At 40.8% G+C, this 13,202-nt stretch overlaps 1 protein-coding gene across 2 annotated transcripts in view; it reads left to right on the forward strand.

Annotated features, from left to right (window-relative positions):
* Positions 1 to 12,541, forward strand: part of tfap2e (transcription factor AP-2 epsilon) — a 79,790-nt gene extending 67,249 nt beyond the window's left edge. The window contains exon 7 of one of the 2 annotated variants that reach the window (XM_080211168.1): positions 11,237 to 12,541. In XM_080211168.1, coding sequence (XP_080067294.1) covers positions 11,237 to 11,528 — 292 coding nt within the window. In that variant the 3' untranslated portion in view covers positions 11,529 to 12,541. The remainder of the gene's footprint in view (positions 1 to 11,236) is intronic. The other variant, XM_080211169.1, reaches the window with a different exon arrangement.
* The last annotated feature ends 661 nt before the right edge of the window (positions 12,542 to 13,202 follow it).

Below are 13,202 nucleotides of genomic sequence, written 5' to 3' on the forward strand. Positions count from 1 at the left end.
AATTGATTAAGATCGCATTGCAATTCGAGATAACCTTCATTGACAATCATGCCACTAATCTTGGTGTCATCTGCAAACTTACTAACCATGCCTCCTAAATTCTCATCCAAATCATTAATAAAATGACAAATAGCAGTGGACCCAGCCTGTGATGCTGCCTGCTGCCAGGGAATTGAAGTAGTCTGCTCAGAGATGCTACACAAATCAATGTTCTCCCTGGTTTCTATTGTTAGTTTTCAATAGAGACCAGTAAGATGTTTAATTTTTCATTTAAAATCCAAAAGTCCAGGTATTTCATGATATGAAGCCGTAAGATGCAATTTGAAACAAGATAATTTTACCACACCAAAATAAAAGGGACATAAATACTAACAACTACACTCTATCTTAAAAAATCATCTAGATTAAGAGACTAAAAGTACAAGGAACACAGTTACTTATAAACTTCTTATATCAAGTTTCCTTCTACGTTCATTCATTTTATACCCCCAATAGCTCAAGTCAGATAATTCTCATAAATTGAAAGATTAACCACTTTGTCTGAGGATTGTTTCGAAGATCAGTATCAATGTTGAAATTTCTTGAGTCTTCTGCTTACCTCTGGCAAGATTATCCCTTCAAATCTCCTCAAACTTCCTTATCAACGCAGGCACCATGAGCATCTTAAGTGATCACCTCAGGTGGGAACTCTCCTGGTTCTCATATTCTTTAACTCTGAAGTTTTGTGATTAAACCTCTGTGTCTTCTCAGCTTGGCTATCTCAGAAGTTCAACTCATGCTAACCATTAGTTAACAAGAGCTGTTAGGAACAAGTATAACTTTCAGTTTAATTCATTTTTACATGAATGGTGACACAGTGGTTAGCACTGCAGCTTCACAGTGCCAGGGACTCAGGTTTGATTCCCAGCTTGGGTCACTGTCTGTGTGGAGTGTGCACATTCTCCCCGTGTCTGCATGGGTTTCCTCCAGGTGCTCTGGTTTCCCCCCACAGTCCAAAGATGTGCAGGTTAGGTGGATTGGCCATGCTAAATTGCCCCTTAGTTTCAGGGGGATTAGCTAGGGTAAATGCATGGAGTTTTGGGGATAAGGCCTGGGTGGGATTGTGCCAAATGGCCTCTTTCTGCATTGTAGGATTCTATGATTCTATATTTGTGTGTTAGAAGGGTAGATCATGGTTTCAGTGTCTTTTTTTTGTGAGCTCAATGCCAGGAAATCTGGAGGGCCTCCTAGCAAAGAGGTTTGGTTTTCTGGATTTGTTTGTATATGTGCGTTTCTAATGAGATTTTACAATCCTTGATGTCAAGAGATGAGTTATAGAGAGCTTAGCAGGTAAGTGATTTTGAGAAAAAATAAAAAAAAATATGCTGCACATAGTGACAGGTCCAGTGACACATGCAGACAAAGGGAAAGACAGAAAAGTAGTTCAGAATGGGTGTATCAGTGAGTGAAGACAGGAGTTCTAAACTCTCTGATAAGAAATATTGAAAGGCTGCTTGGGCTAAGTTGAGGGAGCTTGTGTTTGCTCTGTAGTATAGGTGATAGTGACCTTAAAATGCAATTCTGGGTAACATAACAGCTGGGGAAAAGAACATCTAGTGAATGCTCAGAGATCCACCAGAAGCAAACCGTTTGCAACTGGGCCAGTTCAAGCAAGAAGCCTTAGTGTTAAAATAATGCTAAATTGTCATTGGACATTGCTGAGATGAAGAGGCATGGTGTGAGTTTGAATCATTTTCTTGCGTTTGTTTTGAGATCTTTCCAACTATTTTGTTCTCGAACTAACAGCTAAAACCCTGCTTGAGACCAAAGCTACACCCACAATCTACTCACCCTTAAGATTAGCTTCTGATCGACCTTTTTCTATTCTGTGGCTTATCTCCCAGACAACCTGTCAGATGATCAATTACGAATCAGTATGCTTTCCCAGAATTCATCTCCTGGGGAAATTTAGTTCTTAAAAGAATCATCATTCCAACACAAAATACCAGCTTTCCAAAATGGATATGCGATGGCTCATATATATGAGCCAATAATATGCCCCTTCTGAAAAGAAGACATTTTTCACAAAATGTGCAAGGGTTTTTCACAACCCTTTAAATATTACATATTTTAACATTATAATCACTTCAGCAACTATCTTATTACATACAATGCACGCAATAAACCACATCCACCCAAAACTCAGTTAAAATTCAATTGTCCAACAGTTTATGATCCTAGGTCCTTGAATCAAAGAGAATAGCATTTAAAAAGATTGAGAGATTAGGTCCAAAATGTTTTCTATATAAACAAAATTTAAAAGTCTCCTCTATGTAATTAGGAGGTACTTAAACCCTGGATAAAGTGTCCACATTATGTTATTCCTTCCTGCAACATGACCAATGTTTCAGGTCAATGGTTGCAACAACAGATCCAATGAAACAAATGCAGATTCTTGGTTCAAAATTTCTCCCAAAATGCTAGTAGATTATGGCCCTGATTAAGATGTTCTGTTGGAGAGTTGGTGCAGACTGAATAGGTCGAATGGTCTCCTTCTGCACTGTACGATTATATAGCCATTTAAAATTTAGCTGTTTTGGGCAACACTACTAATTCACTGTGCAGAAGATCTTTGCTATACACCGTCATCCATTCAATGAATGTAGCTGAGCCAGCACAGACTTTATTGACTTTATACTAAGTGCATGCTGGTATAGCACACTCCAGGAGCTCTTGTCCAGTCAAGAGATGCTGAGGATGCATTTGAGACAGGAAAGGTGGAAACTGTTCAGCTATTTCTCCAGCCTGGCGTATGTTGTCCAGGCCTTACTATTGCAGAGGAGTGCACTGAGGAAGCAGGCTTCGTAGCTTTGCAGTGTTCTCAGTCAGGTTGCGATTGTTCCATGCTCTCTTACTAAGCTTGGATATAACAGCTGCAGCTTTTGCACTTCATGTATCGATTTCAGCATCAAGTGACAGATTGCTGGTGATTGTGGAGCCTAGATAAGTGAAACTATCAATGACTTCCAGTGACACATTGTCAATTCTGATGATGGCATTGGAAAAGATGAGGAGGATGAGAATCCAGAGAAGCCAGGAGCCAGAAAACCCTGCACTTTGCCAGCCCACTTGCTTCACCTGCAGCAAATATGGCAGGCTGTCATGCCAGAGTGGGGGTCCTGAGCCACGCCAAGCAATGTTTAATACAGAGCTAACCGACAAGATGCAACACATCATCTCATTAGACAGACTTTGCCAAAGACTGTTTCTATTCAAGAGTTCAAGAGTGCAATCCAGTGAGAAATGCATGTGTGTAAGAGAGATTGGGTTTGACTGTGGTGACATGTACAAAGAGCCAATGTCATTATTTAAGCTTGAGAGCATACATTATCTAGCCTGTTGTGTGGTATTGGAGAACGGTTAGTACCCATGGAAATAAGTTAGTGCCTACAGAAGTGAAGTGGAAAAAAACAAAGAAAATCAGGCCCATTAATATCTCACACTTGACACAAAAATGTTTCTAAAGTTGAAAACTGATGCACTTGTTTGTTATTGTTCAGGCTATATCAGAGATAGTCTTAACACAGAGTAATCACTTATGGCTCTAATTGGAATTGAGATAGCGGGTGAAATACGTCACCCAGTGGTGTTGGAGCTCACTTTCTTCCCTTGCTGGAATCCCCTGCAGATTACTTTAGAATTTCGCAGGCAATTTTATGGAGTGAGAATGGTTGAATGGTTGAATATGTGTGCAGAAGACAGGATCAGCATCCTGTTAAAGAGAAGAGGTGTTTTGTATGCCCACAGGCTGGGTTCTATCTCAGTAAGGTTTTGGCCTGTTGATATATCAGTGCAGTATCTGATGTCTGTGTGTCTGTGGGGGAATAACTGGCAAATTTCCCTGTCTGGTATTAATTAATAGGTCATGATGTAATGTTTTTCAAGCATTGCCGTCAGGGTGCATTTTGTTTGAACTGGAATTTGTACACCTGCCAACAACCTTGGACCCACAGGGCTTAACACTGTGATATCATTAAATTTTCTTGGAAGAATAACCTTCACAACATTTCATGCAATTGGTGTTGTATTGGATCCCTGTTACTGTCACCATCAATTTGCCAGCTCCGCTAGTAAGTGACACCAGGCAAGAAGTGACAGTATTAGGGTTTCATTTGAGTGTGATATTTTCCCCTGTGAAGCTTTCTAGTTGAACTGTTATTTAGCACGACCCACATCAACTGAAACTGTCATCCCAGGCAGCAATGGGTATTACAATCCTGCCAGGATTCCATTGCCTGTTTCAGTGGAGCCAAGAACGTGTAGAATTTTTAACTGGTGTCTGTACTTGTAGTAATATTGCATTTAGAAAGACTGACCAAGAGTGAGAATCAGGAATTAATTCCCTGGTGACATTTCCAGATAAGTGAACAATGAAAAGAATAAAATATCAGAAAGATAACAATAAATAAGGCAGCGAGTGGTATCTAATGTAATTCATGCATATGCATCTCATAATATATTACATTAGCGCAAAATAAATGCAGTCAGTTGTTATAAATTCTATTTTTCTTGTATTATTTCCTTTGACTTTTCCTGTCCTGTGCATTTCCTTGCAAATGAAGACAATGTTCAAATCTGCCACCGACATGTGTTCAATGTTGCTTTAGTGCTGACAGCAGAGAAATTGCCTAAGTTTACTGTGAGGAAGGGCCAGAATTGTTATTAGCACTGCCCACATTGAGATGATTAAGATTAGAGGCTTGTATATGATAGGAGAGACTCATGATGGAAACACTCTTCCTACCTTGCTCGCTCACAGGATGGTCAGAACATTGTACTTGCCACGGATGTTGTAAAATATATAACACAATGTATAAATTAAATTGTATAGTATATCAAAACAAATCATGTGTGGTATAATAATCATAGAGTGAGTTATATGTCAAATTAAACCCATCTATCAAATTATAAAACCAGTGTCCCTGCATTCTCCCGGTTTTGACACACTTCAGGACATTCTAGTTTCATAGTTTGATGATTCAGTCAAGCAACAAGGGACAAATACAAACTGAGGAATGTAGAAACTGTACGAATCAAATGTAAGAGAAGTGGCTGGAAATTTACCACTGAGAAACCACAAACGTTTAAGAAAACAGTCAGGCTTAAATGGTCAGTCAGAAGATGCTACCAGCTAAGTCTGAAAAAAGAATCAGATCTCTTGGAATACTAAATGTACATTCCGCGGTCCACCTTTTGCCTTCACCTGACTGTAGGTTCAAAATGCAAATTCTGCTATTATAGAAACAGTGTAAAAATTACACATACCCCAATAATATTATTACATTGTCTTTGGTGTACCTGATTTAATATTTTTACTTAGGCATGTCAGGCTCTCTCTCAAAAGCCTGCTTATGCGATTGGTATTTTTCCCAGAGCTCTCACTCACTCTGTCAGCTGAAGAGAGTTAATCAGCTACACCTGTGTCTGTGATTCCCATGATGCTACAATCTGAGCATGCAGTGTGAAGAATTTCCCAACATTAAGATGATTTTCTCAGTGCAAGTGGAAGTATGCTTTTCCTCATATTGTACTGGGATTTCTGAGTTTCTCCGGTTTTTTTTCTGAATGATGGAGATGAAAACCGGAGAAGGCATTTGAAAAGCTTTTAATGTACTTCAATTCAGGAGTAGTGTGAAAAGTAGTGAATACGCCACCTGTGCCTTACTTGGTTCCCAGTGAGCAATCCTAAACCAATGCTGTTCACACTAAATGTATTTATTTTCATCAATACCAAAGTCAAGTTGTATCGTGCTATAACCTGCTTGTTTTTCCAAATGATTTCAAGACAAGATGGAAAATAAATTTAGTATGAGCTACACATCATTGGGTGGCACGGTGGCACAGTGGTTAGCATTGCTGCCTCACAGTACCAGGGCCCCGGGTTCAATTCTAGCCTTGCGTCACTCTGTTTGGTGTTTGCACATTCTTCCCGTGTCTGAGTGGGTTTGCTCTGGGTGCTCTGGTTTCCTTACACAGTCCAAAGATGCATGGGTTAGGTTGATTGGCCATGCTAAATTGGCCCTAGTGTCGGGGGATTAGCAGGGTAAATGTGTGCAGTTATGGGAATAGGGCCTGGGTGGGATTGTGGTCGAAGGGTCAAATGGCCTCCTTCTGTACTGTAGGGATTCTATCAAAGTTATATTCAGCATCTTGCTTTTACTTCAAAGAGTTTAGCTCTGAAAGAACGAGAAAGATGAAGTACCAGTGCTTCATTTTGTTTACATGTAGAATTCCAAAACAATTGCTGCTATGAGGCTTTGTATTCCAATATGAAATGCTTCCTAACCAAGCAACAAATACTTTCAGGCATTGTATTATGCTGTATTCCCTGACCAGGTAGTAATTAACATAAGAAATAGGAGCAGGAGTAGGCCATCTGGCCCTTCGAGCCTGCCCCGCCATTCAATAAGATCATGGCTGATCTGTCGTGGCTCAGTTCCACTTTCCCGCCCTCTCCCCATAACCCTTAATCCCCTCTCTTTTCAAGAACCCATCAACCCGCTTCTTAAAAATATTTAGCGAGGCAGCCTCCACCACTTCAACGGGCAGAGAATTCCAGAGATTCACCACCCTTTGAGTGAAGAAGTTCCTCCTCAACTCCGTTCTAAACCGCCTCCCCCTTATCTTGAGGCTGTGCCCCCTAGTCCTACTGTCTTTTTTGAGCGGGAAGAGTCTCTCCACCTCTATCCTATCCATCCCATTCATCATCTTATACGTCTCAATGAGATCTCCCCTCATTCTTCTAAAGTCTAACGAGTACAAGCCTAGTTTATTCAGCCTCTCCTCATAGCTCAATCCCCTCAACTCCGGTATCAGCCTAGTAAACCTCCTCTGCACTCCCTCCAGGGCCAAAATATCCTTGCGCAGGTGCGGCGCCCAAAACTGCACACAGTACTCCAGCTGCGGCCTCACCAATGCCCTATACAGCTGCAGCAAGACCTCCCTACTTTTATATTCAATCCCCCTCGCTATGAAGGCCAGCATCCCATTCGCCTTCCTGACCACCTGCTGCACCTGCAAGCTGGGTTTTTGCGACTCATGCACAAGGACCCCGAGGTCCCTCTGCACCGTCGCCTGCTGCAGTTTTTCGCCACGTAAGTAATAGTCCTTCCTACCATTCTTCCTACCAAAGTGGACCACCTCACACTTGCCAACATTAAATTCCATTTGCCATTTCCTGGCCCATTCGCCCAGCCTATCTAGATCCTTCTGCAGACTCTCCACACCCTCCGCACAATTTGCCTTTCCCCCAATCTTGGTGTCATCAGCAAATTTCGACACCCTGCACTCGGTTCCCTCCTCCAGATCATCTATATAAATGGTAAATAGCTGAGGCCCCAGCACCGACCCCTGGGGCACCCCACTAGTCACCAACCGCCAATCCGAATAGCACCCATTGACCCCCACTCTCTGCCTCCTATTTGACAACCAATCCTCTATCCACGCTAACACCCTACCCCCAACTCCATGTCCCCTGACCTTCTGCAATAACCTCTTGTGAGGTACCTTGTCAAACGCCTTCTGAAAATCCAGAAAGACCACATCCACCGGCTCTCCTCCTCCTCCTAATTAAACCGTGATTGACCTGAGGCTTTGTTTACTTAACGATTTGTATTCTTAAAGTCTATTTTACTAATGTAATAGCAGATTATAAATTACTTGTTCTAGCATTCTGTCTTTATGAAACAATGTATCAAATACAATTGATAAGAGATCCATTAGGCATAAAAATGTCTAGTACATTTCTATCATTCTTTAAACTGTGTGAATTATTAAAATAAGGTGATCTATTTCCTACTGATCTCATGTAGCACAGTGGTTAGCACTGCTGCTTCACAGTACCAGGGACCCAGATTCAATTCTCAGTTTAAGTCACTGTCTGTGTGGGGTTTGCATGTTCTCCCCATGTCTGCATGGGTTTCCTCTGGGTGCTCCAGTTTCCTGCCACATTCTGAGAGACATGCTGGTTAGATGTGGTGACTAGGAGAATTTCACATTAACTTCATTGTAATGTTAATGTAAACTTTACTTGTGACTAATAAATAAGCTTTAAGATTCAAGTTTTAACTTTAACTTTGATCTCAACTTTCTCCTACAGCAGGAGCCAGGAAATTTTAAGTAACAGCAAATCTAGAGAACCTTTCCCAGTAGTTAGATTCTAGAATTATCACTTTGCTCTTGGAGTTACTGAACAGTGGTCTTAAAGAGACAGGCTGGATTAAGGATGATTCATTTCAGCAGTTGTACATCAGAATATTGCACTAAGATCCCAGATTGCCCATAAGCAACTGTATGAGATCAATGTGCAAATTGTACATTTTATTGTCAATCCTGACAATATATCACAGTCTGTATAACAGTGTCTGTGTGTTTCCTGCAAGTTGCTGCTGTACAATGGGGTAGTACTGTGAAGTTGGAATGAACTGTGCAGTGGACACATATCAGCATATGCCTTCAGGTCCTGAATACTTGTTCATATTCATCACTTTCTCATCTACACTGCATCACCTTTACTGAGCCCACCACAGAATTTTGAATGCAAAATTATTATAAACTTCATATTATAAATGATAACAAATGTCTGGTCGTAAATTTAACACAGTAGTTCAATCTTGTGGTTCTGCTGAGGTTCGTAAGCCACTTTGGTCTTGTGGTTTATGGTGACATCAGATGCCTTAATTGAATTACTGCTTGGCAACTTACTGCCAGACATTTGTATCCCTTTTAATATATGACCTATAATTATTTCACATTTTGTTTCCATATCCTATGGGCATTGTGAGTGGAGTCAGTCTTTTTTGAAAAACAGGTTGTACACATGGTCTGTGTACTTGACACTCAGTAGCATTCTCTAAATCCAGCCTTAGCTTACCTCAAATTTTTTTGGCGTTTTCTTTTCACTGCTTTTAATGGTTTTTCTCTACCCACAATCTTTTGTCATTTTACCTTGACACACACATGCTACCTCCAGGTTGAGAGGGTGAAGTGGCAGCTGTTTCCAGGCCTATGATCTAGCTCAACTGGCTGTCGTGAGCTACACAAGAGCTTACTTCCAACCCTGTCCCTTGGCAAGGAAATGCTCCAGCTCTTTGCTTGGTGGATGATCTAGACTCATGTCTGGCTTTCGGTATTTCACAAGTGAGGGGCGCAAAGTGGCCCTATAGATGATGGTGTGCTTGTCCAATTGGACGGAGGTCGTCATAAATGCTGTCAGTTTGTTACAGAGGGTTGCACGTCGAATTGTGAGCACCCTCTGAAAACCTTTCTGATAGCAAACAGGAACAGACCTGTCCACAGAGCCATCTATTGTTCTGTGTTAGCTCCAGAAAACCAAATGGAAAGATTGACTACTGGAGCTGTTGTACCTGATTTTTATTTTATTCATTTGTGGGGCATGGGCATTGCTGGCCGGCTAGCATTTATTGCCCATCCCTAGTTGCCTTTGAGAAGGTGGTGAGCAGCCTTCTTGAATTGCTGCAATCCATGTGCTGCGGGTTGACTCACAATGCCATTAGAGAGGGAATTCCAGGATTCTGACCCAATGACTGCAAATTTTGCAATTTCCAGTACAGCAAATGGGGACAAAGCTGCAAGCTTGCTTTTCTACAAGAGTACATTTTTGATGTTAATTATGATGCTTTATGGAGTCTGCCATTGCTACAAAATACAGCTGGAACTTTCATCAGAATCAATAATAAAATGGAAACAAATAAAACTGATAAAATGTTTCAGTTTTGCCATAAAAATTAAAAGATTACATTGCTTCCGTGTAAAAGACTCTGGAGAAGTATGATCCACCTTAATACAATTCTTCTCCATTTTTGTTGTGGATGTCATTAAGGAGTTACCAGGGTTGGTTTTCATAATTCTGCTGCATGTAAGCTGATGTATTTTTCACAAATGTGAGGCTACCTTGGCTGAGCTTGGCTATTCTCCTGAGTTCAGTTCACTTTAATGCTCTGAGTGCATGAGAAATTGGGACCACAGGGAAGAGCAGTTGTTCTCTGCATCAGCTCTTAAAGGCAGGGTAAATTTCCAGTGGTTTGATTTTGATCTGATGACATTTGTGAGGATGCCAATCCTTCAGTGCAGCCCTGCTGCAGCATAGACATTCAGGGAAGGTCAGGGCTTTTGCTGCCTCTTCTACATCGTGGATATGTGGTCTATGGGAGGATCAGGTGTCCGCTCAGTGAAATTCCTGGAAAGGACACAGGGAGCATTATGAAATCACTTTTTCAACATTTACAAACAATTTCAGTCAGAAATCACTCAGGATTCGTCAGGAAGTGGCCAGGGGACCTGACCTAATGGGTTGAGTTCCTAACACTTTGGGAACTGCTACATGTGGAGAAAATCTGTCCCATTGAGACCTTCACTGAGAGGAGAAAATATCCACTCTTGGAACCGAATTGCTTTTTAATAGACTCTAGATTTAGTTAATGCCAAGAACTTAGTTCCTTCAGATCGTCAGGATAATATCACTAGACATTTCTGCTTTAGTGTAATCTATCATCACTATTTAACCTAACTTCAAAAAAGAGGACACCTAAGTCATTCAGAATTATTTATAATAATTTTAAAGGTGAAACTCTTTCAATAAAAGCCAGAGAGGGAAAAATGGTGTCCTACGAGGCCTTACAATATTTAATGCGGCAGTAATCCAAAATAGTAAACACAGTGGTTACCATCGCTACCTCACAGCATCAGGGACCTGGATTAAATTCCGGTCTTGGGTCACTGTCACTTAGTATGGAGTTTGCACTTTCTCCCCGTTTCTGCATGGATTTCCTCCAGGTGCTCCAGTTTATTCCCATAGTCCAAAAATGTGCGGGTTAAGTTGATTGGCGATGCTAAGTTGACCCTTGTGTCAGGGGGATTAGCAGGGTAAATGCGTAGGTTACGGGAAAAGGGCCTGAGTGGGATTGTGGTTGGTAAAGACTCGATGGGTCGAATAGCCTCCTTCTGCATTGTAGGGATTTTATGATTCTATGAAAATGATCATATCAAATTGTTTTCACTGCTATTTGGATAAAGGAATTAATCTGTTCAAAATAAATGTATTAATTCCTGATTTAAAATAGCAAAGGAATTTATTTAAAAAAGCTTAAAAACTCTTCTTGCTATTGCACAATGTGATTTCAGTCCATATATTCCTTTAATGCTAATATTTATTATTCCTTCTCCCTTTCTCTTTTAGGCAGATCTGTAAAGAGTTCACAGATTTGTTGGCTCAGGATCGCTCTCCCTTGGGAAACAGCCGACCCTCAGCAATCCTTGAAGACGGAGTCCAGAGTTGCCTGACTCACTTCAGCTTGATTACACATGGCTTCGGGAGTCCTGCCATCATTGCTGCGTTAACCGCCTTCCAGAATTACCTGGTGGAGGCTCTAAAGGGGCTGGATAAGATGTTCCTGAGCTCATCCAACAGCCATCCCTCGGGGGAATCTGGGACTAAAAGCACAGACAAAGAGGCCAAACATCGGAAATAACTGGGGACAGATGGCATGGACCAAACTGTTCTAATTATTAAAGAGATTAAACAGTCATTCAACGTGCAATTAAAAAAAAGGACAAAAAAAATCATCAGGAGGATTGTGTGGAGGTGGCTGCGCAGTGACAACTTTCTAATTGAGACGAGGAAGAAGCAGGAGAAAAGAGTTAGCCTGGTATTGTCGGGACCAAATCAGGCCTGGGCCTGGGCTTATCTCAGTCAATGATATGCACATTGAATTACCTTGTGACAATTGATCCAGAATTTTGGAACATTAAAATGGCAAGACATTAATAAAGCACAAGCTTGGAGCATCAGCCTCAGCAGAGCAAGCAAATAGTGTTCCATATGTATATATTTATTTATGTGTAATTAAATGGGAACTTTAAATAGCCCCGTGCAAGCTATTTATCTGCTGACCTGGTTTTCTGCTGTGAGTGATAGGAGATGAAGACTTGGTTTTAGATTTTTTTTAACTTGAGGGTTCAGGCACAGGATAAGGACAGACTGGCAGTATCTGTGTATAGGTTATTGTATTTTCTTGTGGAAGTGATGCACAGAGGAATATTTGTGAATGTGTTCCTGAACCATATTTTGAAAAGGTGGCGTATGAGGTACGAGGTTATAAATCTCTTAATTTGTTTGTCTAGCGTGTTTCATAAATTGTTGAATAAATTGTGCTGCTATACAGAACATTTCTATTATATATTTCTTTCATGTAATGAAAACACGGTTGTCAGGATTTTGCAAAGAGAAAGGTTTAAGCTGCACCAATGTTTGAGTTTTAAACCCATGGGGCTGCTTGCCTTCTTAATAAAAGAAAATAATTTAAACGGTGCTAAATTTTAAATGTTCACTTTGGTTGAATTTTTTTTAAAGAAAGAAAAATGTAGGACCTGATGAAACTTAAACCATCCAATTTTTAATTTTAACCTGGCAATAGCAACAATGACTTGAATAAATGTGGTTCTGTTTGACACCCTAACTAGAAAATCTTCTTTATTTTGGTGTAGTCAATATGGTATAACCAGCATAATTACCCATGCCATACCTGATGTTCCACTGTTTAAAGAACAATGGTGATTACAGCAAATAGGGAAGGTCACCATCATCTGATCAACAGTAGAAACACTGAGTTACATATCAGACACAACAGAGGAATCCCCTTGACAGAAGTGCCCTTGTGTGTTTTTCCTGGTGATCTGCTCTGCAGTTTTGGGCAGAAGATACCCTGCACCTTCATTCCATTCCAGTGATGATAGAAAGGAATACCCACTTGAAACACACCAAAATACTGCTAGTTAATTATGCAAATGTTCAAATCAGATAATTATGCCAAAATATGGAATACCTTTACAGACAGTAAAACCTCCCTGGTTTCCCTCTAGGAAAATGCAGCCCTTTGTGCTGTGTAAGAGAGTGCATTCAAACATTCTACTGGTGTCTGTATATCTCGAGGAGCAATGAACATAAGAACATAAGAAATAGGAGCAGGAGTAGGCCATCTAGCCCTTCGAGCCTGCCCTGCCATTCAATAAGATCATGGCTGATCTGAAGTGGCTCAGTTCCACTTTCCCGCTTTCTCCCCATAACCCTTAATCCCCTTGCCTACCAAAAACCTATCTACCCACGTCTTAAATATATTTAGCGAGGTAGCCTCCACCACTTCAAC

This window comes from Carcharhinus amblyrhynchos, chromosome 24, assembly GCF_965287045.1.
Source record: "Carcharhinus amblyrhynchos chromosome 24, sCarAmb.v2.hapA, whole genome shotgun sequence".
Lineage (NCBI taxonomy): Eukaryota > Metazoa > Chordata > Chondrichthyes > Carcharhiniformes > Carcharhinidae > Carcharhinus > Carcharhinus amblyrhynchos.